Consider the following 26,828-nt stretch of genomic DNA (forward strand, 5'->3'; position numbering starts at 1 on the left):
CTTATTTTGCATACGAATGGTCTTTAGAATCTCCAAGATCAGCTGTAAGGTCTACATTTGCAAAATATTTCTAGTGCAAAATCAAAACAAATCATGAAACCTTGGTATTCATGTTTTAAATATAAATGTATGTATATATGTCCCATTTAAATTAAGTGAGACAAATAAGCTATAAAACTATCAGAACTAAGAAGAATTTAAAGACAGAGCCATTCATGTGGGACTTTGTTTTTAAGGTTTTGTTCATTTGATTAAAAACATTTTTTTTTCTGTATTTTGACTTTATTATAGCATCCTTACCAGTTATATCACAATTGCATGGTTATATACGACACCTTTCATGTTTGTTTGTTTTTAAATCCACCCTTCCAGGGAGATCAGGATGTTCCTGCTGTTTGGCATCTAAACTACCCTGATCTCTGCCTGTAACCACTGAAAAAAAAGCAGAAACAACACTTAAAGTTGTGGTAGGCAGTTTAGTTGTTGGGCAAAAATAATTTTTCATCATATTGTAATTCAAGTGTTCTGAGAGAAAACTCAAAAATCTGAATTATCCTAATCTTCAAATTCAATAAAACTGGAAATCTTTATTATTACTATTACTATTAGTATCTGTGTTCATTACCATATCATGCAGGTGATGATTAACAGGGAGTTTTGATATTACTAGTTATATAATCAAGTTGCTTCAGCCGAGTCACGTTTCAATTAGGCCCTCTTGTTATAAATGCAGATGCAATGTCATCATTACCTTGCTTAAGTAGACCAACAAGTCAAATAACTATGTGTCTGTCCCTCAGTCTCACACAAACAACTTACCAGAATGGGCCGTTGAAGAGAGCGAAGGAAGAAAGTAGAGCTGCATCACCACAACCAGCAAGCCAGCAACAGTAAATGTATTTTCTGACATTTGCCTGCTCATACTTCCTTGCCCAAAGCAAATACGACAACAGTTGAAAAGAAGCATTGTTTAACTTGTACACATTCACAAGTTAGTGGAGCTGCCTGAGTCGACAGAATGAGGTCTGTGGGGGTAGGAGGAAGGAGACAAACTGACAGAAAGAAATAGAGAGGCAAAGAGAATCTGTTCTTTGTCTAGAATCAGTCCAAATAATCTATTCTTTGTCTTAGTGCGTCTTTGATGAGACAAGGTATACACATTTTGTGTATACATACTGCATGAAATAGCTATCTTTTTCAGGACAGGTCTCATCATTAACTGAACTGCCAGTGCGTTAGAATAGATCCAATTTGGTGGTCTTGCATTGATGGCAATATGTACTTATACACACACACACGCATAAAAACAGGAATGTACTGTCCCCGTGCCAAGCCTAAAGATATGTCTTGTGCTCATATCAATGTGTCAAGCCTGCTCAGGCTCAGTATACAGCATGTAGAGATAACCGGTGTTGCAAGGGACTGGAAGGGACAGAACAAATGCAATAATAAATGAAAGAGAGCAGCTGTCGTTTAGTTAAACTGATTACAACTCTACTGCCTTTTACTGTAGGTGTTTAGCGTGGAACTGGCAAAGCAAAGCTATTCATCCCTCGGCAGACCAAATGACATGAGATAGTGTGCTCGCTGACATTTCTCTAAATTTGTCAGTTCTGTGATCATTGCAGCAATGCATACACAGACGCTGTAAAAAGAATGCAGCTTATGTGCCAAAAACCACCTTTCCCAGTCACCTCAAGGGCTATAGACATTTACCAGGGACTGACAAATTACAGCCGTAGGTGGGTGAAAACACTGATACTGTAGCAATTGGAATTGATTCAATCAATCAAATGTAAGACACTTAGACTTGTGGCACAACAATTAATTGTCTCAAGTTAACTAAAAGCTGTTTTCAAAGTTAATTGACTGTTACTGCAATTGACGTCCTTCGTAAATAACACTTTTTATATTTATTTCATCTTTTTTTTTATAGATTTTTAATTGATCACGTGTTAAGAGTATAACGTAATTAGGGTTTGCATTGTAGTTTGAGAAAAGGTTACATGCTTTGTGTGAAATAAATTACTTTTGATGCTGGTTTAAAGCTGAGGATGTTGAATCACTTTCAGTGTTTTAGATACCTCTCATTTCTCACCTCTCAGCCGGACACTTTTTAAAGTACTCTACACACAGACTGTCTAATGGCCCATTGCTGTTTAAGTCTTTTTGGAGAGGTTACAAAACCAGGGTGCTCTACTTTTTATATGATATTTTCCAAATTACGATAAGATAAGAATATTCTTTCATGTGGCCTTACATAAAAGAAAATATAAACACCTATATACAAATAATAATAAAGCAAAGTAGCCTTGGCTACTCATATTAAATAAGTTTTGTAGAAAGGTGTTGTACTTGCAAAAGGAAGGCTTGCATAGATCTCTTGAGCAGCCAAGGGCACAAACCTTCTCACAGACAGAATGAATGTATTTGTTATTGCACTCAACAATCCACATAGTCTTTTTTTGATGTACAAACCAGCCTTTTGTGCAGTTTTGTTTTCTATATAAAAATGCACCCCTTTGGATACAACAGGCAGGAATCACATATTTTTTAAGGTGCCACCACATTCTGAAGATCTTTCTCTCACTATCACAGATATGAAGTAGAAAGTCTACTTCGAAGACCATGGAGTATCTTTCAACAAGCCATCCAATTTCAGCAAATCCATTTCAACCCTCACATCTTGCCAAATTCTCATTAAGCCTTTTTCTCAGCCTGTTATTGCAGTATTGATTTCCATTCCTGTTATGTCTTTTGGAAGATTACATTTTCATATAAGTAAAATGTGTACAAGGGTTTCCACCAGAGAAGACTGTGTGAGTTTGGTTCACTGTAGAGGTGTACTGATGCATTTTCAGATTCAACAGAAAGTTCAGTTTTGAGGTCACATTTTGATATGATTGTTGATTAATTATGCATTTAAATCTATACATGCATACAGTATTTACAGTATTTGTCAATAAAATGCACATGTTTAGCAACATACAATAGAAGGACAGCAAAATATTAACATACCACTGATCTCTCTTTTCCATTTTGCAGTTTCCTGCTGCTGCTATCTCACATTTGTTAATGTCTCCCAGTGTGCCTCCTCTACACTGTCTCTTTTGCCCTCTCACTGTCTATTTGACTGTGTTGGTGCATAGTGTGCCCCTATAGAAATAACATGTAGAGAATGGACATCAAGCTTCACATATTTTCTAGTTTAAAATGTTTACTAGCTCTCGGTCTGTCTCTCAGCTTTAAGGGACAACAGGATTGAGCTGGTGCATGCATCGTGGTCGGAGTTGACCATCAGCATCAGTGATGTCACGCTGACGGATGAAGGCATGTACACCTGTTCTCTCTTCACCATGCCTGTCAGAACAGCCAAAGCCTACCTGACTGTTCTAGGTAAGTAATATTTAGTATTTAAAGGAAATGTTAATTTGTGAATACACATAAGATACAATCTGTAATAACGGTTTGTCAGTGTACACACCTTTCCTCAACATAAATCTTTCCTGTCTGGTTTAACATATAAGAAAATCCTACATTTCCCACAAGTACTGTAAACAGCAGGGGTTGCTTTCAGTTTCAGAAAAACACAAAGAAAAAGTTGCATCCCTCACTTATCCATCCAGTATTTCTCGCAATGCCTTATGGTCTACGTAGTCTACTGTTTGTGGAAAATGATGGTATTTTTTGCATCTTCTATAGTAATTTATCTCTACATAATTTTTTAACATGCAGAATGCTTCAGAGAGAAGCTCTTGTTCTTTGAATTGTAGGAACTGACCAATAGACCTGTTTTTCACAACAAACATTTCGACATGTCATAGTAGGAAAAGCACAGGTGTATTTAAATACATTAATGATAGCTGAATTCCACTTAGGAGGAGGTCCTGGTATTGTGCATGCTGACTCACTTCTTTGCTTACTGGGACACTTAATGGAACTGAGCCATTGTTAATGTTATCAATTTCATCTGCACTTTTCCTGCTATGACAAGTGAACATTTCTGCTATGAAAAAGGTCTATAGTATAAACTGTTGAGTGTGTACATTTTAGACCTTAAAACAACAATACATAACCAAACGGGCCCAAAAATGCAAGGTATAGTACATTATCACTGTATCACTGTTGGCAAAAACGTGTTGAAAGGTTTTAATGAAATTATGTGGAAAGTTAGGCCATGGGCCAAGGGAAAAGAGAGTATTTTTGGTGCAGATCCCAGAATATTTCAAAGGTTTGTTAACAATGCAACACTTGAAAAAAGTAGACTGTTCTTATTCAAGTGTGTTTGTCTGTTCTGTTGTTGTTTAAAATGAAAAAAAAAATAAAAAATTGATCTTAAAAAAATAAAAGTAGACAATTCTGCAGTCTTGGTGGAGGTGAAGCTTTGAGTACTTTCTCGTTGTGTTTTCTGTTGATTTTTCAGTTTAAATAATGTATTAGTTTAGCTTTTGTTTAAAAAAAAAGAACAAATTGACTATGGTTACACATACTCTGTTGCTTACCATCATCTGCAGACAAATGTAAACATACTGTTGGGCCCTCTAGTAATGTTTGTGTTGTGATCATCGCCCCACACAAACATTGTCTCATTTCCTTCAACTGGGCTTATTATCTTGCCAATTAGTTTCCGCTAATGTTAATAGATGTCCTAGTGCACTCCAGGACCATTAGCTGGCTCTCTGTGTTAACAAGCATTCAGAGAATTAGAGACATTAAAGGCTACTGCTCAATAAGGATATGGAGAAAATTATTTTTGCAATACTGAACAATAGTTAATGGTGCAAGCCAGGAAACATGGAGGGAGATTTAATAAACATACAAAATGTTCTGGGAATGGCCTGGTTTATCTGCCTCTGTTTCAGGACAGTGAGTGCTGGGAATGAAAACAAGAACACACTGAACAAATACTAAACTGTTAAATAAATGTGCAACAAAATTAGCTTCACATTCAGATCTTCTCAAAATATTTTGGATAATCAATATAAACGTGCTCATCTATTACCCACAAATTGAATTTTCAAAACACTATAAATACAATTAAAAATAAATCACTACAATTATTCAAATATGAATTATAGGGTATAAAAACAGTAATGTTATAAACATCAATAAGACTAGTCTACAGCCATGCTAGTGGCTCTGTGAGGCTGTATGTTGGCACAGCTGTGCTTTGAGCCAAATGTCAGCATACTAACTTGTTCACAATGACTACACTAACAGGCTGAAGTTTAGCAGGTTTTACCATGTTTACCATCTTAGTTTAGTGTGATAGCATTCCAGCATTTGCTAATTAAACTAAAAATAAAGTACAGCTGAAGCTGATAGGAATATCATAAGTTAGCAGTTATTTGGTCTTAAAACAAATTACTGGAACATGTTGACCCAATGGTGGGGCTAGATGTTAATGTTAAGTGGTCACCAAAGTTATTACAGTTCACCCTGAGGGGCACATGAATTAATGTTAATGTTTAATGGTTATCCATCCAAGAGTTGTTGAGACATTTCTCTCAAAACCACAAATGTGAACCTCATGGTGGCATTGGAGGAAAAGTCAGGGGATCACCAAGGTTATAAGAATTCATCCATGAATGAAAATGGCATGGAAATCCATTCACTAGATATTTCAGTCTGGACCAAAGCGGCGGACCCGCCGACAGACTGACATTGCCATCCCAAGAGCCACGCCACTAGGTTGGCCAAAAAAATGCTCAACATGACAGGCTTTAGCATTACAAAGTGTCATTGTTATTAGTAACTGACTTTGATTTTGGTTCTAAGTAACTTCTCATAAACATGACTTCTGTAAACTTTGAATAAAATGTGTGATTAGCATAAAGAATTGTGACCACAATGGCCACAGGCAATATTAGTGATTCAGTGAACAGGAAATTTCACCTCGCATTAGAAATCTAGCTCTCTTTTCCTTTTCACGTCTTCAAAACGCTGTTGGTCATGCTTAAACAGTCATGCAACCGTAATCGTACAAATTATACCCTCAGCATGTACAAATCCACAATGCACAAATAAGCAGAGAAACATGCACACTTAAGGGGAACGTGACTGTATAAGATGAACGTTGTATTTGATCTGTTCTGGTTCGGTCTTGGAGCAAAACCATCAAACACTTCTCTGAGTCAAGCCACACTTACTCATTCACACACACACGCAGCACAGTACTTAATTAGATATAGGGACACTTCACATACTTGAAACCTAGACATTTGCATAGAAAATGGTATAGTATTTAGATAGATTAAGATGGATACATCTAACTGCATACTGTATCTACAAAGCAGCAGCCATTGTTACGATTGCGGATACAGTTCGTTCACAAGGATGGTAAACAGGAGGACCTTTAAGTCTGGTAATAAACCTTACACGAGGTGGTGAGACAGACGAGGCCAAAGTCAGTCAATGGCATTGACTGACAGACCTTTCAGTCACTCAGCCTGAGGCAGACTTATTGCTCATTGACATTAGAAGAGCAGAATCCACATACCTAAAACACTCATTATAGGAAAGGCCAGTAATTAACATGTGCTGTACAACCTCGTGGCCTCCTATGTGGTCACCTTTGCTACCCCTAACCCACATTGTCACACACCCACAAAAACAGATTTTTCAACTTTCATCATGTGCTAGCCATGAAGATGTTTTTTTTCAGTTTGTTTTCTTCTGTAGCAAATGGGTCTAGTGAAAACACAGCTGTTGTATTTGAGTTGATGCAGAGACAGATATGATACAACCTGGCCAAATTATAATTTGGTTGAACCTACCCTTAAAGATGAGGACCAGAGATGAGAAACCATTCACGGCTGTGTCAGCAAGAATCCTCCCTGATGTGTTCTCAAGCAGGAAACTGCTCAGGGATGCTGCTCTGTAGTCTGCTCTCTAATCTTCCTGCAGGAACGCGAGCTGGAGGAGAATTTCCAATAAGGCATTATAATATTATTGTTGCATAATGACATGCCGCTGTGTGTGAATTAGTTCCATCGCTGTGATTTCCTGTTCCATCCTTCAGGTGTGCCGGAGAAGCCAGAGATCGATGGCCTGACCAAACCTGCCATGGAGGGAGACCACATCACTCTGACCTGCATGACTCACGGCAGCAAGCCCGCCGCCGACCTGCGCTGGTTCAGGAATGAAAAGGAGATCAAAGGTATGTAACATCTGTATCTCTATTTACATCTGCATCACTGCCACTTTAACACAGTGTGTGTAATGTCATACAGACAGTATGTCAAGGGTTTAATTTTTGCTATTTTAAAACATGGCAAATCGATTTTTAGAAACAAAATCAAAGATGTAACTCATTAATTGGACTAGATATTTGTTTTTGTTAACATTTTCTCAATTAAGCAATTTATTATAGTACTTACTATAGTTTTAAAAAGATAAAACCATTCTATGCTATTGGCAATGTTGCTACACATTTACTGATATTTCCAATACCAAGCTATACTGTAGTTTACCTTTAGGGTAAAATACTCAACTAGGCCCACAATTTAAAATGTTATATATGCAGAGACATCCCCATCTCCATAGTGCTGTCAGAAACGAACAAATATGGATTTTCCAATCCAGCATGGCTCAGACCATGCTTTATAATAAACAGAGCACAAATGTACCATAACATATGAATTTGTGTTTTAGAATACTATTTTGAATGGGCAGAAAGTATTTTCCATAAAACTGGTACCATGAAACTGCTGCAGTGCATCCTTTAACAGTGTGTTTTTGTTCTGAACAAGTTGTTTCTAATAGAGCAGATTCAGCATGTGTTCTCTGGCCTGAGACCGATACATTAACCTCCCTTGTTATGAGGCTGTTCTAAATCACACTGGCTGGACTACACACCACATTTCCACCCTGCTCCTGCTTTGTTCTACTTGATGAACCATCCGCTTTGTAATTGTTTGAACAGGAGACCAAGAGAGAGAGAGAGAGAGAGAGAGAGAGAAAGAGAGTATTTTAGAAAAGAGAGCAAGGGATATGAAATGATGAAATTAGGTTTCTGAGGAAGAGAGAAACAGATGCGGGTCTGTATCAAATAAAATGTAGAACCCAGTGGGACAGACTGTCACAGATCATCAGCACGGTTGCAGAACTTTTCACAAAGGTTTCTCTGCTGTTTCACAAAGTAGAATAAAGGCAGATAAAAAAAAATGCAAATCACTCTTTTCTAATTTAAATTGACTGCAAGTGAAACAAATAGATAGGCTTGAGAATCACAGGTTTTCTTTTTCTTATATTAGAACTGCCAAAAAACAATGCAGGTTTGGTAAGACACTATAATGGACACTACAATCCAAATCTTTATGTAACCCAACAGATCAGTGAAACTCAGTGGTGAGAATAACAAGCAGCCAGGTGTTGCACATCCTAAACGCCCAATTAAATGTAGAAGAATTTAGAGTAAAATAACATTTGGGATGCAAAATACACAGACACTTCACAGAGTTCATTTCACTGCTTATATACAAAGGATTAATAAATCACAAAAATCCTTTTTGCCAAAGCATGCATCATTTTTCTTATTAACTTTGCATATTAATGCTTTCTCTTTCTGCTATCAGTACTTCTCTGATATCACAGACAACATTGAATACAGTGTGTCTGTCTTCTATCTGGCGCAATGTACGCCAGATAGAAGACAGACATAGTCAATGTATTCCCATTCTTAAATTAATGTACAATGTGTACAGTTTTTTAAATAACCTTTGGATTGCAGGACATGCCTTAACAAACACCTAGTAACTGCTTACAGTTTTCCTACCCTTATGCTCATTGACACTGCCAAAACCTCACGTTTATTACTTGAACATAATTCATGAATATGAAACGGAATACTTGATACTCTCTATAACCATTATCACATTTTTATGTTATATAAAAAATAATGTTATCAATCTCTCACTCATTAAATGCTGTTTATGAGTAGATCCCCAAATTGCATTATATATTATTATTATTATTTATTTATTTTTTAAATTTTTCTAATCTAACAAATCACCATGTTTTTATAATGTATTATAGTAGTTTATCACTCCACTTTATATGTCCTCTTGTTGCCCTTCTGAGGAACATGAAGCTTATAGAAGAAGAATATACGCTAATTAGCAGAGTGGGTATTTTCCCTTATAGGGTTATTGTGTCTCTACGGGTGATTATTGTTTCTCCCACTACTGAGAGAAGAGTTTCCTGTAAGGCAATAGAAACCTAGCCAGGACATAATGTTCTTTTAATTTAACACAGAAAGCTACCAGGTAGTCAGAGATATCCTTAGTGGTTTGAAGTGAAGGTAGTCTCAAGAGGATACGCCTTCTTATTAAGGTCATATGCTATAATTCTCTCCTCAGCTTGGCACACTACTCCCTTTAATTTGGGTCTTGTACAATTTTATATCAGTATATTATTCATTGTGACAAGGTTATATTTCTTTGCCCAAAAAGGACACAAATATTGTGTTCAGCTTCACCCTTCCTCTGAAATCTTGGTAACATTGTCCCAAAACAGAATGCACAACCATGAGACTTTATACAAATGTCAGATTAGAAGATTCTTATCAGATGTGCTTTTGGACTCATCAAGAATTTCGATCAGATGGATGATGTTTCGGCCCTCGCTGAATTCACTGAAAAGCTCTCTTGGTGTCTACCAATACACCCTTTCTACCCTGGCTTAAGACCCAACAGCTCAGCCTGCTATCTCGCATTAGGGTTTCCCAGGGTCCACAAGCAGATAAGCCCAAATCAATGCTGGTTTTGCACACAGTTTTAAGCAGATGTCATGGTATCTTTCCTTTAAATTAACTGTAGTTAGGAGATGATATTGAATCTGTGTCCTCATGTTTATTTAGACTTCCTCAGAACATCCTCTGCGCTAACAAAAAAAATACACACTGTCTCTTGACAGTAAAGACAAAATTCTAATCAGATTTTGACATCACCTCTGATCAAACCAAATCCATGAACGTTTATACACATTTTTTCCTTAATGGCTAACCTTGTCACCATTACCTTTTTTTTTACACCATAGAAGTTATATATAAATGTAGAAAATTATATATAAATGCTGAAGCCCCTGTTGGTTTCACAGGTGAATGACATATTGATCCCTGACAAGTAGCTGTTTTTTATTAGCAGCCACTCTCCGGCCGTTCAACGTTCTTTCCACATTTAAAACCGACAATATAAATAAATATGAAGCAAACAAACACAAAGGGCAACCCACGTTAATACACAATGTATGTATGCATGTGCAGGTGTATGTGAGTGCACTTGAAGTGTTCATCATCCTGGATCAGGGTGTGTTCAATGTAAAAAAGCCATCTGATTGTGGGTGACCATGCTCGGAATAAATGACAATTGTGACATATTGGTGTGGGATCTGGGGGTATAGAGAAGATTATATTACCGGCAGAGCCACTGGAGCAGTCCATCACCCATTCGCATGCAGTTAACGGACACCCTATGCTAAGTGTGTGTATCTTCGTATATGTGTGTGAGCAAAACCGACAGATGGAGTAGACAGCCTGCATGTAAGGACATAAGCTTGTGTGTGTGGAACGGAATCCAATATTCCTATTTCTCAGTCTCTTTGTCCCTCAGATCCCCTCAGTCCCCACCCAGTAATGATATATTTCTATCTCAGTTACACACCGTAACCCAGAGAGACCTCTGCCAATATCACCACATGTAGCACTTGTTTACACACCACTGAACCAGAGGGAGCAGTGTGGAGACCAAGAGCAGAGATGAAATGAATATTTATTTCAAATAAGGATGGGGATGTTCGCTATCGGACTAGTATTATCATACTCTCCGACCTAAACTGTAGAGGTTATTGCTTCATCATGTTAGGCGATAACTCTATTCCAAGGGGGCTTAAGGAAGAAAACACAAAGATTTGATTCGAATTTGCTTGCGGTCACATCCCTATTCTGTTGTCAAACTTGTTAGTCAAGGACAAGGAACTGCTACTGCAGACATCCTTGCACTATTTTAGGTCGTTGTTTGCTGACTTTTCAGTACGCTATCACTCAAGTCTGCCCATTTACTGAAGAATTGAACAGTGACTGAACAACCTTTTTAAATAGTGCTGACTGCTTCTTCATTTATGGGTAATTGTCCTTCCTGTGAGTGAGAACAGAATGATGGCCATCATTATGTCAATGTTTGCTCTGGAAAGAGCTATTGAGGATAGGGAATAGGCAATAGCTTATAGAGCTTATTTCAAAGAGGACAATGTTGACGTTGATCGGACTGCTAGTGCTTGTGAACACTAAAATAAGAATTAAGCTCAGTAATTTAAAGTAGTTTTCCAGAAAAGAAAAATACATCTTCAGTCATTTCAAAAGTGTTTGACAACCTTGCACACTACTTAAAAAGTCTGTGTTGGGACTACATTTATACTATCCAGCTCCCTGGGGTGGAGTGGATCAATGACCATTAAAGATGTAATTTCAAGATGGCTCCTGCAAGTCACAGTGGCATGAATAAAAGATGTCTAAGTCACATACACAAAAACGCATATTCACCCTCTATATCCTGTACACGTGCACAAGAGCATAAGTACTTGCATGCATGTGCACATGCCTGAAATGAGTTCTGTGAAAATCTGTTAGATTTTTATATTAATTAACATCAATGCACTGGGTTAAGATGAGACATCTCTTTGTAGCATCAAAACTTTAAGTTAAATAGTTTTTGTCAAACTCTTTAACCACAAGATGGGTAGAATAAAGAGCAAAAAAATCTAGAGCACGAATATCTCATGCGCCACCTCAACTTTCTTTCTTTCTTTAAACTTGTATCACCTTGATTAAATATGCCCATTTAGAGGTGTATCATCTGTCTCTAGCATGATAAGAGACAGGTTAACAGACTTAGACTTGAGCACTGGGGCGAAAGAAGAGGAGATCCGATTGCTACACCGACTGTCTGTGCCAGTTAAGAGCAACATCCTGGAGGTGGAGCACTGAGACTGACCAGACCTCTCCTTTTGATGGGCCGGTGAAAAAATCCTCATGAACCCACAGTAGACATTTCTTAGCTGTGAATGCTCAGGGAGTTTCATGTCAGAAAGGACATTATGTAGAGTGTGCCAGGCACTGATAGAAACTCAACAGTGCTCCCTGGTCGTAGTCACCCGTCAGTTAAGACCCAGAGTCCGGCTGGTAAACCAGGTCAGATAGGGGAGGGTGCTTTCAGGCTGCCAACAGGCCCAGCACCCTGAATGCTGCACGGTAGCCAGAACAAGTGAGAAGATGGTGGATGGCACGCTATAGGATCTCCAGCCTGCTGTGTATTAGTGCTCTTGTTTTAAAGTTTAGCCATACCTATTGCTGTGCAGCTCATCTTTTCTCTTTGCATCGTGAATTGAATTATATTGTAGTTTTGTACTATTATATATTTTGCTTATCCTCACCCACAAGAGATGTTACAGGCAAATCGTTGAAAATCTTAGATGGGATGCAGTTCAGGGTATGTGAGTCAGCCCTCGGGCCCCTGCTGCCAGGATTCGTCAGCTCCGTCGCAGTTGTTGATGATTCCTCCCCCATCCCAGAAGTTCTCCTGTGTCTCTCTTGTCTGTCCCTCCATCTTCTTTTCTTGGGTTGTCCCTTTCTCCTGTGAAATGGCATGAAAGGGTCAGATTCTCACACTTGTATGCCTGTCATTTCCATTTCTAATACTCCAAGGCCCTGTCTTGGCTCACACCAACTACGCAGAGTTCTGATAACCCACTTACAGAACAGTGTGCTGTGGACACAGCCAAATACTGCCAGGCTTTTTGTGAAGGAAAGGTTCCACAGGTGAATATGGTAGGATGGTATGCATCTTTTGTATTTAGAAAAAAAAAATGTAAATGCACATGTTGACAGAGACTGCTGGATACCCCAACAATTCTAGTAAATCATGTAGATTGTGTAAAAATAAGAGAGCTGTGAGAGATGTAATAACAGTATAATGTGAGAGTGCAGTTTTAGACAATACACATGGGGTTGCTGCTGGCTGCACTTCCAATTATATATAGTACATTCATGATGGCAGGCTCAAGAGCTTAAAGAAGATGCATTTTTAATTTGCTTGCCATTTAAAATACAAAGAAAATTCAAGCTGGGTTTTGTCTCTTTTATAAACTGTAAAAAATGCCTCTATCCTATATCTGAAAAACTCACTCTTAATATTTTCTTTATGCAGCCCTTCTAAACCACATAGAAAGGCTGCAAAAGGAAGAGTCCATGATTGACTTTTTTTGAGAGAGAGAGCGTTTGATATGAGTACTGAGAGAAACACTGTAGAGTGTATTAAAGTTCTAACACAGAGAAAGCAAGAGTCATGTGAAGTTACCAACAGCTTAAAGTAACTCAGTAGCTGCTATAAAATTGACAACTCTGAGCTTTAATGGCAGCACAATGTCAGCTGCTTCTTTCAGCTGCATTTAAAATGTGATAGGATATTTATAGCCCAATTATACCTTCTCTCACCCACACACATGCACACACACTTTTATGCACGCACGCACAACCATACAGAAGCTATACAGATTGACGCACTTTTACAATGAGGTATAGCTTGCTGTTAGACACCTGTTATTATGTTCTCAGTGTGGATATAAGAAGCCTTTGGACCAAATAATGATATTAACAAACTCAAACTTTGTGCAAGCACATTTTACCCTGAATCACACAGAGGCAATCAGAGAGTCCATTGAAATCGCCATGAGACAAGACATCTTGTCAGACATCTAAATGGGTCTACAGACATTGAAATCACAAAGCAGAATTATGTAGGAAGTGAGCTTCACGATCTCTCCAATAGTTTTTTTTTTTTGGAGCGGAGCACATTTACAATAAGGAACCTCTTAGATAAAAAAAGTATGAACTCTCTGAGAAATAATCTTTTTTTTTTTTTGCTGAAAGCTAACCTAAAATAAAAAATAGAGGAGTTTAAGTACAGACAGAACATTAGATTAGTTTCTACCAGGGAATCTCTGAGTGCCAATTACATTGATTGAAGTACTTAAATTCTGGTCTTGAGCAGCATAACATATGACATGAGCACAATGAAACTGCACAATTCGGGATGATTCATTCAGTCAAAGTGTTTTGAATTGACATACTTTAAAAATAATAAAAACACTTTTTAAACTTGTGCCAAGACAAAAATATAGATGACTTAGAAACAGCTGTGAAGTAGAAACTGTATCATAACCTTTTTGAAAATATATTTTTCAGATACGTTGGTGTGTAATTGAACATTTCTTTGGTGCAAGTCAGTTTAACCAACTATTCATTGACCACAATACTTACCTCAACAATAAAATACAAATATTAACAGGGGAATAGAGGAAACAGACTCAAAGAAAGATAGGGTGATTGGAAACAATATATATGTGGAAGGAACCTTCTGCAGACAGAAGGAGAAAGACACGTTTAAGAGGCAGGGAGAGGCAGTCTATGAGGACGTGGAATAACTAATAGAAATAGCAGGAGAATGTTTGCAACTGCTAAACATGCTTTGATATTAGAAATGTGATGTCCTCTCTATCCAGCACTTTTTCTCACTCTCCCTTGTCTCCTGCAGTGTCTTCTTTGTGAAGAAATCCAGCCATTTCCCCCTCTCTTGTTGTCTGGGTGGATGTTGCTAACACTGCAGACCTGTCAGTCATTCATCTCTAGGGGAGGCGGGAAGTGACTGAGCGGAATAGTTGATTGGCAGAATGGAGAGGGAGAGGAGACAGTGGGGTAGAATGCTTAGAAAGTGGAGCAGATGAGCGCAGAGGAGAGAAGGATATGGAGCGTAAACAGTCTTTTTAGGAGATGCAAACAAAACTGGCCAGCATGAGAGAGAGAGCATGAGACTGTACATACACTGATGCTTTCTTGAATTTGCTATGATGAGAAAAGAAAAAGGGACACGATTTTACAAACCAGGGTAACACCTTAATGCAGAGCCTGGACAGCTGAATACAGTATTATAGTATTTTTTCCTCTTCTGAAAAAGTTGTAGGAGTGTGGATGAGCAAGCTTGATGTGATTTCAAATACTGGCTGCTGGCATGATGTGAGTAAACCAACCACCCCCAAAAGACAGGCTGAGCAGATGTGATTGAAAAGAAGAATCTGTTATACAGTAAATACCTGTTTGGTGGTGGATACATGTAAGCACTTAAGTTACAGCTAGTAGGTTAAAACAGATCTGGTGGTGGTGAGTTGTAAATGTTGGCCTAAGTGTGTAGTCTGGAGGAGGATGGTCATTTGTATTACATAACGCATACTTAACAGTCGATGGATTTAGGAGAACATTAATGTGATATGCGTAGGCTGAGGCTTCATCAAAAATTGGCATCATCAAATGTTGTCTGGTACCTGAACACAGCCACAGTTCTTAAATTATTAGGTATGAATTTGTGCAGGATCTTAGGATTCTTAGGTATGCAGTATGTTGTTGAAAACTCTGTTCATCTGGACTGTGCTCAGGTACAGAGTGTCAAGCTCAAGTACAGTGTGACGGGGACGGAGGATGAAATCGGTGCAGGATCAACTTTGTGACTAGTAGGCATCACTGCCTTTAGGGATGATGATTTATTGCAAGCCAATAAGTTTTCAAGGACACTAATGTCGTGGTCAAAGATTGGTGTCATGAGGGTCGTGGAACTTTAATCAAACACATTTGGCTTATCTAAGGCCCACATCATTGGTGAGGCTAATGAGGCAATAAGTGGAATGGTGTGATCAAGGAGCAAGCCAAATTTTAGGATATCATGTAGATGATTTAAGGAAGCTGGGTTGGAGTAGTTCTCCAATGCCTTGGCAATGATTGGGGTGTTGATGGGCGCAGAGAGGTGGATCAGCTGTTTGGTTGGTATTACAAGGCAGGTGTTGCAGGGTTAGTTCTGAGAGCAGGTTGTAGTTGTACAGATGGAGAGGACTGTGCATAATGATACTTTGCAACAAGGCTGATTGAAGTTATTGGCAAACGTCGGATTGGCCCTGGTAATGTTTTTGTCCCAATGAGGCTGGAAGTGTAGAAGGATTAGAGGGAGAGAAAAGTGTTTGGTGAGATTTAGACATTGTGTGGGAGCAGTGAAGCCCCAGGCAGACATGGTAGGGGAAGCCAGAGGTGGTCAAAAAGGCCTACGGTGTAAATATACACATTACATTCAAAGAGTCCCCGACCTAGAGGTGAGGCAGGAGGGTTTTGTTACGAGTCCTGCCAAGAATTGGACATGTGCTGTAGAGATGCCAAAGCAGCATCCAGGGAGATGTGTAATGTGAGCTGGGCTGTTTTTTCTCGTTTGATCATGTGTTTAATTATTCATTCTTTTGTTTAAAGCTATTTCATTGCAGAATGTTTACAGGAATAATGGCATGCATAATTCCCCTAAAATGGCCAATAACTATAATGAAGATATAAATGTAAAGATATTGTGGAATTTCAATTTAGGTGCTTGTTACATTGCATGCTAGGCTCTTGTCTATATGTATAGAAGACCCTGGTGGAGTCTGGCTGTGGATGTAAAGCAGGGCTAAGCTGAACACAGGGACGTCACGTTGATGTGTGGCCCTCACTCCTTGCAAGATAAATGTGCTGCACCTGTGACAGTATGCAACTTTCTCCAAAGGTGCCAAAGAGGTGAATGCAAGTGGGAAGACATTTACGGTGCGGAGCTCTCTACAGCTGCACGTGGACAGAAATGATGATGGAGTGGCCTACACCTGCAGAGTGGACCATGTGGCACTCACACAGACACCACAGCAGGCTACTGAAGTACTGGAAGTCCACTGTGAGTGTACACACTAAGATATGCACACACTCAAACACATGGAGTGTACAGAGAGAAGCAGAAAAGAAAAATAGATTAGAAAGAGGAAGTAGCTAAGAATGCTTTTATAGCTGCAGAATCCTGTTAGCTCCAAAAAGGAAATTTAATAATTTATCATCCATGAAAAACTCAGATTACAAACTCCAGGTGCTGTGTTTGAATCACGACAATGTTCTTTAAATGAAAGATAAAAAATTACAGTTCTTTTTCATGGTATATTTTATCAAAACCTGTCACAGGGTGACATCTTAAATAATTTTATTTCATTAATATTTAGAAAGTTTTAAGATTTTGTTCAAGGAAAATTCAATGAGATTGACCTTTTTTTTGGTTCATGCTTTTTTACCACTTAAATAAGAATATTTTAGTAAATCGTTAAATCATAACACGATAGCAAGATAAAAATGGGATGGTAACTTTAATATGAATGTATTCCATATTGTCAGCCCTCACTTTGAGCCTTCTCTGTCTGTCCTAGATGCTCCACGTGTGCAGATCATCCACTCCCTTGCAGTCCCTCAGGAGGGTCAGTACTTAAAGCTGGAGTGTGTGTCCAAAGGAAACCCTTCGTAAGTCACTCAACTTCTGTTAGTTGATGTCAGCCTTTTAAATGCTTCAGACAGGAACATGAAGCATGCCTTGTTTCTCTTTTACATCCTCTAACCTCCCAGGCCAGATCCTGTGATGTGGACAAAGGACGGGAGTGAACTTCCTGACATGGACAGGATGATTGTAGAGGGGAGGGAGCTCACCTTTACTTCACTCAACAAGACAGACAACGGCACCTACCGCTGCGAAGCCGGCAACCACCTAGGGACCAGCAGTGCTGAATATGTACTCTACGTCTATGGTGAGTTTAAAGATGACTGATATATGGGTAATTGTTTTTCATGTGATCATGTCCAAAGGTAAAGAAACAAAGAGAAATCTTCATCAGTTACTCATATGACAAAACATATAGATAAAGTACCTTTCAAATGATAAAAAGCTGCAAGAGGATGATTTGGACTCCAATAATGCTACAAATAAATAGTAGAAAGTATGAACCTCACAGACACAATCACCAAACTCCATTGCAAAAAACAGGATTATAATACATCCTGATCTGCATACAGCATCAGTGCTAAGAGTGATTAGTGGTACTATCTCTCACCGGGAGAATAAGGGCCTTAGGTGACACAAATGCCACCAACGCCTTTCCTTAAATAAACCTGCGTCCCAGATCCTCTACACACACACACACACACACACACACACACACACACACACACACACACACACACACACACACATATACACCATGAGGGAAATGTGTGAGGGAGGCAGAATTTAGTGCTGCGTTGTCAGGAAGGATAAGTAATTCCTAGTAACGCCAGAGGAGGTGGGGGATAAAGGGACTCAGTGTGAAGGAAAATAGATAACTCTTCCTAGCTTCCGTTTCTCCTCTGCCATTTGTCTCTTGGCATAAAGTAATAATGCTAAAAAAAAAAAAAAAAAAAAAGCAGTGACACATCTCTTCCCCCTCTGTTTTAAGGTAGTGTGTGATGAGGGATAAAGAGGCAGGTAGTTTTTGGCCAGAGAGACCATACGACTGGAGGCAAAAGAGATTTTCCCTAAGTGGATCAATAAAATATTACATTATTAACATTACACGAAGCATATCTAATCTGATGAACATGAGAGATTAAGCCATAGCCGATAGCCAGAGCTAGAGTGATTTCTAGAACGTTCTTGACTGTCCTTGGTGGATGTACAGTAATAACCAGATGTGGAGCCGATAAAGGATGCAACCAAGGTTACCGTCAATAGTTCATGAAGTGCTTTCTGATGGTCATAGCCAAGGCCATAGCAACATGTGAAAACCTCTGAAATCAGGAATGTTGAAATGTAATGCCACAAATGCTACATAACATACTGTAAAGTAACAAATGGCACACTGGGTGAGGGAAAAAAATCATTATTTTATATATATATATATATATATATATATATATATATAGTGTGTCATTTGTTACTGTATATTGTGTAGCATTTGTGGCATTAAATTAAAAATAATAAATAAAACATTCTTTGATATATATATATTATACAAATGTATATATCAAATAATGTTTTTTCCTCCCCAGTGTGCCATATAAATAAGTGTACTACTATAAATCCCAATTCTGTAATTTACATTTTATGACACATCACAGTAAAAGCTAATGTATATTTTCCGCATCCACTTGAACTGAACCACGTGCGCATCCACGTGGAACGTACAGTATGCTAGCCAGGGTGGCCTGTGATTAGAAAACAGAAATAACGCATGCAGGTTATTTCTTTCTCCAACAAAAAACCCTCAGAACGATCTTGACTTTAGCCATGTCATTACACAAATGCATTGTATTGATACTCCTCGCGCTGTGGAGGAGTATCTACTCCACATAGCATTCGGGGATGGGAGGAAAATGTGCTCTGGTTTATTGGCATTTCTTTAAACTAATCACAATCGTCTTGGGTGGTGCTAAGCACCGGAGAAAAGCTGCCGTGCCTCTGCAAAATAGGCTTGGAAGGAACTTGTTTTGGTGGAACATGTGTACGTTTAAAAGTTGTTTTAGTCATGCAACAGAAAACTCAGATTGGACAGATAGTCTAGTTAGCTGTCTGGATTTACCTTGTAGACATCTGAGAAAAGATTAACCATAGTCCTCATAAATCGACCGGAGTTTAAAATGCCAACACAAAGGCAGTCCAAGGCAACAGATATCCGACCTAAATGAGTGAAATCCGGCGGATTTTCCGGTGGCAACGGAGCAATCCCGGTGGAACGTCAAGGTTATAGATTAGCAGTTATATTACTTACTACATTTAGATATTTAGTTAAATAATGTATGTCCAAGGTGCCATATTTACATTCAAAGCCACAACATAGGTCAGCAATGACGAGTGATACATACCATCTGATATTTTATATTATTTATATTATTTTATTTTTCCTTCAAATTCATATCCTGTGTGAAGGCTGTATTAAAAGCGGAGAGAGATGTGAAGTGTACAAGGTAAGAAGGCTGCATACCCATGTCTGAATCTGATTACCAGAGTTAAAAAGGGACATATAGCAGCATATTGATTAGAATCATCCAAGGGAAAATAAAAATAATGTTATTATCTCTTTTAATAATGTAATGGTCTACTCAAATCGGTATATCAGGCCCCTGTATTACAACAGTAAAGCTTAAAAGTTTAATTTTGATCTTCCTATTCACCCCTCCAATAACCCCTCACCTAATTGCCAGTGAATAGTGTGGGCCGGTTTAATGAGTGTCCCACATGCCAGGGTGTCTGCGTGCACCTAACAATTCCTTTAAATGCCAGCTGAATGTAACAACAAGAATAACCAATGCACATAATGACAGTGATGTTATTTAACTGACAAATTATACGCCACAAAAAAGGCAATTGGGTATGGGAGGGTCAAAGAGTCCTATTCATTACATGTTCTTTTGAAATGGCACCTAGTCTGTTCCTACCCTTCATTAGTGATTAGCACACCTTTTAGCCTTTCACAATTGCCGCCATAATTCTTTGAAAATACCTTTTTAATGGTTCCCCTCCAACGAGGAGACATTTTCTCTCTACCCTCTTTCCCGAAGACACTTAGCTGCTTAGTAATTCATGCTTAGGCTGAAATGTCACCGAGACACACAGGACAGTTGGCCCTGAGAAAGAGTACCACAGCCAATTAAAAGCCTCAAGCTCACCATAAAAAGCAAAATGACACAAACATAAAAGCCAAGGCGGTAGTCTAACCTCATTAACTTTGTCACACAATGTTTTAGTCCCATTTTTCCTGTTACTTCAACATGTGACAATGAGAAACACTGCCTTCGCATGAAGCACTTTTACCATGATCCTGTAGTGAGAAGTCAAAAACAGAGCATGGTAATGATGGCTTTGCAACCTTCTCCTGAAAATGTCCTTGCAAACATGGATAATTGGCACAGATCATTTGTCAAATGACTTTCTTCATTTGGTGTGGAGAGGTTCCCAGTGCAGGATCTATCCTCACATATGTCAGCCAACATTAGCAGATTGAAGGTTAATCCTGATCTCTTGCTACAGAAATGACCCTCACATTCCAAGACAGAACATTTTAAATCAAAACGACGAGGAAAATATAGAGGATTAGGACTTAAACATAACATGAAGATGTCAACAAATGTTTCTTTCGTTACACTTTAAGTGCATACTGCATCACTGTTATTCAGATGGTGCACTTTGCCCAAGATACACCTACAGGCTATTCCCACCCATGCAGAAAATGTCTTAATACAGCCAAAATCTACTCCTGTCTTTTCTTTGATGATATACTACATGCTAAATGGTTATAACACAAAAGTGCGTGTGAGATGTTCAGCTATTTAACTATGTGCTTGTCTCTCAAATATGACTTATGAACATTGACCCAATCAAATGAAAGGCCACAAAAAAAGATCAGCAATTGAATTAATGTATGTTGCTTTTGCATCAACAGTAATTCATTAGTGTGTTTTAAATTGTATGTACATCCATTGAATTGTGTCATCATTTTGCCATTTTTTGTTCCCATCACTATATAATGTTTTGAAAATTTGCGTTGCTATTTTAAAGTACCTAACAGCCCCCATGTGAATTCATTTTTTGTTGTTGTTGTATTGGTTTTGTGTATATGTGTCTTTCCTCTCCACCAGACGTCCCCACAACCCTGCCTCCATCCACCACTCCCCCCCTACCTCCCATCCTTCCAGATCCTACCGCTCTATTAGACACCCACGCCTCAGACCCCACAGTCACTGGCAACAGAGGTACAGTACCCCACCCCATGCATCTCCACAGCCCCCTCAGCATGCTACTGTATATCTCCGCTTCCCTCTTACTTTCGTGTCTCCTCCGTCCTATTAATTCTCTCTCGGCTATTTCACTTCCTCAAACGTCAGCATTTCGGCCTCATGTGGACACATTTGATACTGCATTTTCTACCTTTTTCTTCTTTTTATCCTTTTAGTAAATATAAACTGTCTTGGGCATGACAATGACATGCATGTCCATTGAAATTTACTTTACTAATTTTACTAAATATTGTATCAGTCTCTAAGACACTCCAGGTCATTGTATTCAAAAAGAGTCTAGCTGTTCAAATACCCCATCCACTGTCCCCTTGGCATTCCAAAGACTTGGCTACGCCTGTGCCCTGAAACCTCAAAGAAGCAAATGTCATGTCCAACTGAAAATGTCTGGCCACTGGAGATGTCTCATCATGACTTCTAATGCTGTGTTCAAGCTTAGAGATTTCTGACTTTAAAAGCTTTTTCAGAGTTAACTCAGTAGCCATCACATGGGCATCTCACTGCTATATGGTGTTCTTAGAGAATCTATTTCTCAATAATATGAATGTTGTTTATATAGAGCTTAGAGAATTATAACATGAAATATGAATAAATTGATGACAATAAAGCTGAAAAATAAATGCTGGTGAGGTTTACAGTACTGAGGTTTTCTCACATTTCCTGCACCTCTCATTCCTGCAGAGGCTGACAGTGGCAGAGAGTTATGGTTATGGATTTAAACTTTAAAATCACTGATATGCAGTATAAATTAAATCATCCTCATCCTGCAGGTAAAGGTGGCAGTCTCGCTATGTTGACTGTATGCTAAAAAAACTGCCTCCTTGGAGGTTGAGTGTCACTTTACTGCTGAGGAAGAAGCTGAATCTATTGTTGGACATGGAGGGATACCAGCTACATACCTCTGGAGGAATATTTGCTGCATCTTGGGCAAGGTTGGGGACATGGTATTTGAGTCCATTGGGCCCGTTGTGTAGGTGACTCCCAGTTGTCACCAGAAGGTCAGTGGTGCCTGTAATGGCAGCAACCCAAGAACCTACTGGTGGTCTCCAGAAAGATGTCATCAACGGGAAGAAATACTGCTGACCTGGGTGATAAAAGGAACAATTTGAAGAACTTGAGAATGTTGCCAACATATTGGAGGCAGAGTTAAAACACCTAGGGGAAGCCTTGCCCTTCCTTCTGGTATAGGTCACTGAGGTTGTCAAAAAGCCCTGCAGTATAAAATGCCAGATGGATGAAATGTACCCTGAGGTGGTGAAATTTCTGAATATAGTTTTGCTCTCTTAGTTGACATGCCTCTTTAATGTTGCATGGAGGTTGAGGACAGCATCTATGGACTAACAGGTGGTGGTTCCCATTTAAAAAAAAAAAAACAGGACTGGAAGTGTTCTCCAAGTGTGTTATCAGCCGGTGTGCTGAAAAAAGACTCTGCAATTGTCAAGCCTCAGATTCAGAAGGAGCAATGCTGATTTTGTTGTGGTTCTTAACCATTGAACAACTCTGCAGGGTTTATAGAAGTTTGTACATCCAATAATTTAAGGGCACACGTGTCCTTCAAGACTTATGACCGTGTCTCTCTTGGTGTCTTGTGGGTTGTTACGACGGGAATATAAATGCTTGGGCCGTCGTTATGAGTAATCTAGTCTTGTACAGTTGCAGTAGCATCTTTGTTTAAAGGTGCGCTGCCACGCGTATTTCATTACTTTGTGGTAATGTCCAGTGTTGGGGAGTAACGGAATACATGTAACGGCGTTATGTATTCAGAATACAAATTATGAGTAACTGTATTCCGTTACAGTTACAATTTAAATCGTTGGTATTTAGAATACAGTTACATTGTTGAAATCAATGGATTACATGACGATACTTCTCTGTTTCACGAGTTTATTCACTCTGACTAAATTAAGGCAACTCTATGCATTTTCCAGAAGCCCCGATATGAAATCGAAAAAAATAGCTATTTGCGTGATCAGTCACAATGGAGTCGGAACCGGCACGACAGAGCCAGGGCAGGAATAAGTTTCTATCTTGGAAATTCAAACAGCATTTCACAATAAAGAACAAACAGGGAGAATGAAATATAACTGTTCAGTGCAACCTGTGCTTTCCAGCAACCAACCTCCTTTCAGCGTCCAAATTACTCCACCTCCAACCTGAAGAAGCAGCTTAAAGTAAGCTATTTTTTTAATTAGCCAAGGGTAGTCGTCTGCTGTAGTTTTACTGGTCACCTTGCTATTTTAACATTGACGTGCGACTTTACATTCTCCTACGTGCTGATTTACTAGCTCCAGAGCCGTTTAAAGACTGACTAGCCCCGTTTGACATGCTAGCTAACGTTAGCTAAAATTAGCTCGTGCTAGCAAGACTGCGGTTAGATTTTTGTAGTATGCAGTTCGGGACTACCAATACAATAATCTATCTGCTTGTTCAGGTACACATTCAGCTAGTTGGAATAAAAAGAACACACCAGTATAGGCCTGTTTAGTAAGCTGGATGTGATAGCTGCATTCCTACACTTATAAAACGCAATTCAATGTGGAAGTAATCCTGAAGTAATCCAAGTATTCAGAATACGTTACTCAGATTGAGTAACGTAACGGAATACGTTACAAATTACATTTGTGGGCATGTATTCTGTATTCTGTAACGAAATACGTTTTGAAAGTATCCTTCCCTACACTGGTAATGTCTGAAGTTCTACCATGGACTCTGTAACATGTTTTGTGTAAAAAATGCCTTGGTTACCTTGTTTCAAGCCATTATAGCGTGGTATAGAAAACCTGCAGGAAGACTCAGCTCGATTTCTGCCAGTTCTCATTAATATTCAACAAGCTAAGCTGTTTGAATCTGATTGGCTAACAGCTAGCCAATGAGCTCATGAATAGTAATGAGCTCAGGCAACATGATGTCAGACTGACCAGCTTTTGTAATTGGCCTGATTTCTCTGCTTATGTCTTTTCAGTGGCTAGAACTGACAGAGGAGGTAGCAGTTCATTTTCACATTCACCACATAACACAAACACATATGGACCTAACATATTTCAAAAAATACAAGGAAAAACGGTTTTGTGTGGCAGGGCACCTTTAAGTTAGTTCTATTGTCCTATTTTTTATGCTGCTTTCGATTTACTACCTACTAGCTTACTATCTTTGCCCCAACCATCCTCCATAATCACTAGTTTTGGGTAGTCAAATGGCTGGCATGACTCCCCTTTGCAGAGTGTATGTTTGCATTAAAAGGAGTCAGTTGAGTTCATTCAAACATCTGATCACTATAGTCCCCTCTGCAGGTGTTCCAATCTAACTGGCTCTGTATTTAAAAGAGTCAGTTGAGTTGGTTTGGGCATCTTACCAAGATGCCTACTGGAAGCTATGGAGACTCTATAGTACATACAACTAGGAGGAGACTGTGCGGTAGACTCACAACATGCCAGAGGGATTATATATCCCACCTGGCTTTTGAGAGCCTCAGGATCCATTTCAGTCAGGAGAGACTTGTTTGCAGATATGCATAAGTTTATACATACATACATTTTATTATGTACAGCATAATAAAATGTATGTATGAGTCTTTGGAGATTAGACTCCATCGTTTATACTAATAGTTTTTTATAGGGGTAGAGAACCATCATAACCCCCCGATGGAATCCAGACACTGGTGGTGGCAGAGAAGGAGCCCGAAGACCAGACCAAAGGAGGCTCCGGAGCGGTCAGCCGGAGAAGACAATGACTGGAGGTGGAAGGGGAGGTGAAGGGTTGTACGCTTTGCCTGAAATGACAGCTAATAGCACAGGGAGAGAACAGATTTAAAGCAGGGTTGTGATTGGCCCTTGGAATTCGTGGCCGATTCTGATTGGTTTAGCAGGAAGCTGAACGCCTCCAACAGCTGATTTGATTTAGGAAGAGAGCATTGATTAAGAGTTAGGTCTTCCTGAAAGAATTTATGCTGAGCTGCAGTTGTGTTCAAAATAATAGCAGTGTGATTTAAAAAAAGTGAATAATGCTCAAAATCCTTTGAATAGCTTTTAATTCCATAATATCAATGCATTGGGAACACTGCACATTCAATTCTAAATCAAAACATGACCAAAATTGATCAAGTTTGTGTTATACCTTTACAGAAAGTGAAGAAAAATTAATATTAGGCTGTTCAAAAAAATAGCCATATTTTCATTTTTCTTTACAAACTCAAACATTTACTGTATAAACTGAAAAATGTCTCAAGGGTTTGCTTTACTTTGAATCACTGCACTAATATTTAGTTGCATAACCATTATTTCTGAGAACTGCTTCACATCTGTGTTGCATGGAGTCGACCAACTTCTGGCACTTGTGAACAGGTATTCCAGCCCAGGACGATTGCACTGGAATGTCCACAATTCCATGGGGGTCGTCTCTTAATTCACATTAACTCTGCGGCCCCTATACCCAAAAAGAAAAATTTTGCTCTCATCAGTCCACAGAATTCTCCTTTGGCCAGTCAATGTGTCCTTTGGCAAATTTCAACCTATTCATTATGTCTGTTTTTCAGCAATGGGACTTTGCGGGGGCTTTTATAGCTGATAGCTTTGCTTCACATAGCCTTCTTCTGATCGTAACAGTACTCACAGGTAACTTTAAGTCTTCTTTGATTTTCCTGGAGCTGATCATTGGTTGAGCCTTTGCCATTTTGGCTATTCTTCGATCCATTCGAATGGTAGTTGACCGTTTTTTCCCACATCGTTCAGGCTTTGGATGCCATTTCAAGGCATTTGAAATCATTTTGGCTGAGCAGCCTATAGTTTTTTGCACTTCTTTATATGTTTTCCCCTTTTCAATCAACTTTTTAATCAAAGTCCGCTGCTCCTCAGAGTAATGACAATGCCATTTTGCCGAGTATTTCAGTGTGAAATGCACTATAACCAGCATGCGCAACATTTGCTTCCTTCCTTCCTTAAATATGGGCCATAATTGACGCCTATGTCTTCACAGAATCAATCACCTCACTAAGTGAACACAACACTGCTATTATTTTGAACATGCCTTTCAATTACAGAATAAATTACACAGAATGAGCAGCATGCATGTCATGACTGTTGGGTCTGTTGGTTTTCTATGACTCTACAACACTTACTAGTAAATTATTTGACAT

General features: G+C 38.9%; 1 protein-coding gene across 7 annotated transcripts in view; it reads left to right on the forward strand.

Moving 5' to 3' along the window:
* Positions 1-26,828, forward strand: part of cadm2a (cell adhesion molecule 2a) — a 227,660-nt gene that overhangs the window by 177,931 nt on the left and 22,901 nt on the right. For 6 of the 7 annotated variants that reach the window (XM_039777192.1, XM_039777193.1, XM_039777194.1 and 3 more), the window contains 6 exons: positions 3,244-3,396; positions 7,022-7,159; positions 16,629-16,790; positions 17,308-17,398; positions 17,501-17,679; positions 21,542-21,655. In XM_039777192.1, coding sequence (XP_039633126.1) covers positions 3,244-3,396; positions 7,022-7,159; positions 16,629-16,790; positions 17,308-17,398; positions 17,501-17,679; positions 21,542-21,655 — 837 coding nt within the window. The remainder of the gene's footprint in view (positions 1-3,243; positions 3,397-7,021; positions 7,160-16,628; positions 16,791-17,307; positions 17,399-17,500; positions 17,680-21,541; positions 21,656-26,828) is intronic. The other variant, XM_039777197.1, reaches the window with a different exon arrangement.

The sequence above is a fragment of the Perca fluviatilis genome, chromosome 16 (genome assembly GCF_010015445.1).
Source record: "Perca fluviatilis chromosome 16, GENO_Pfluv_1.0, whole genome shotgun sequence".
Lineage (NCBI taxonomy): Eukaryota > Metazoa > Chordata > Actinopteri > Perciformes > Percidae > Perca > Perca fluviatilis.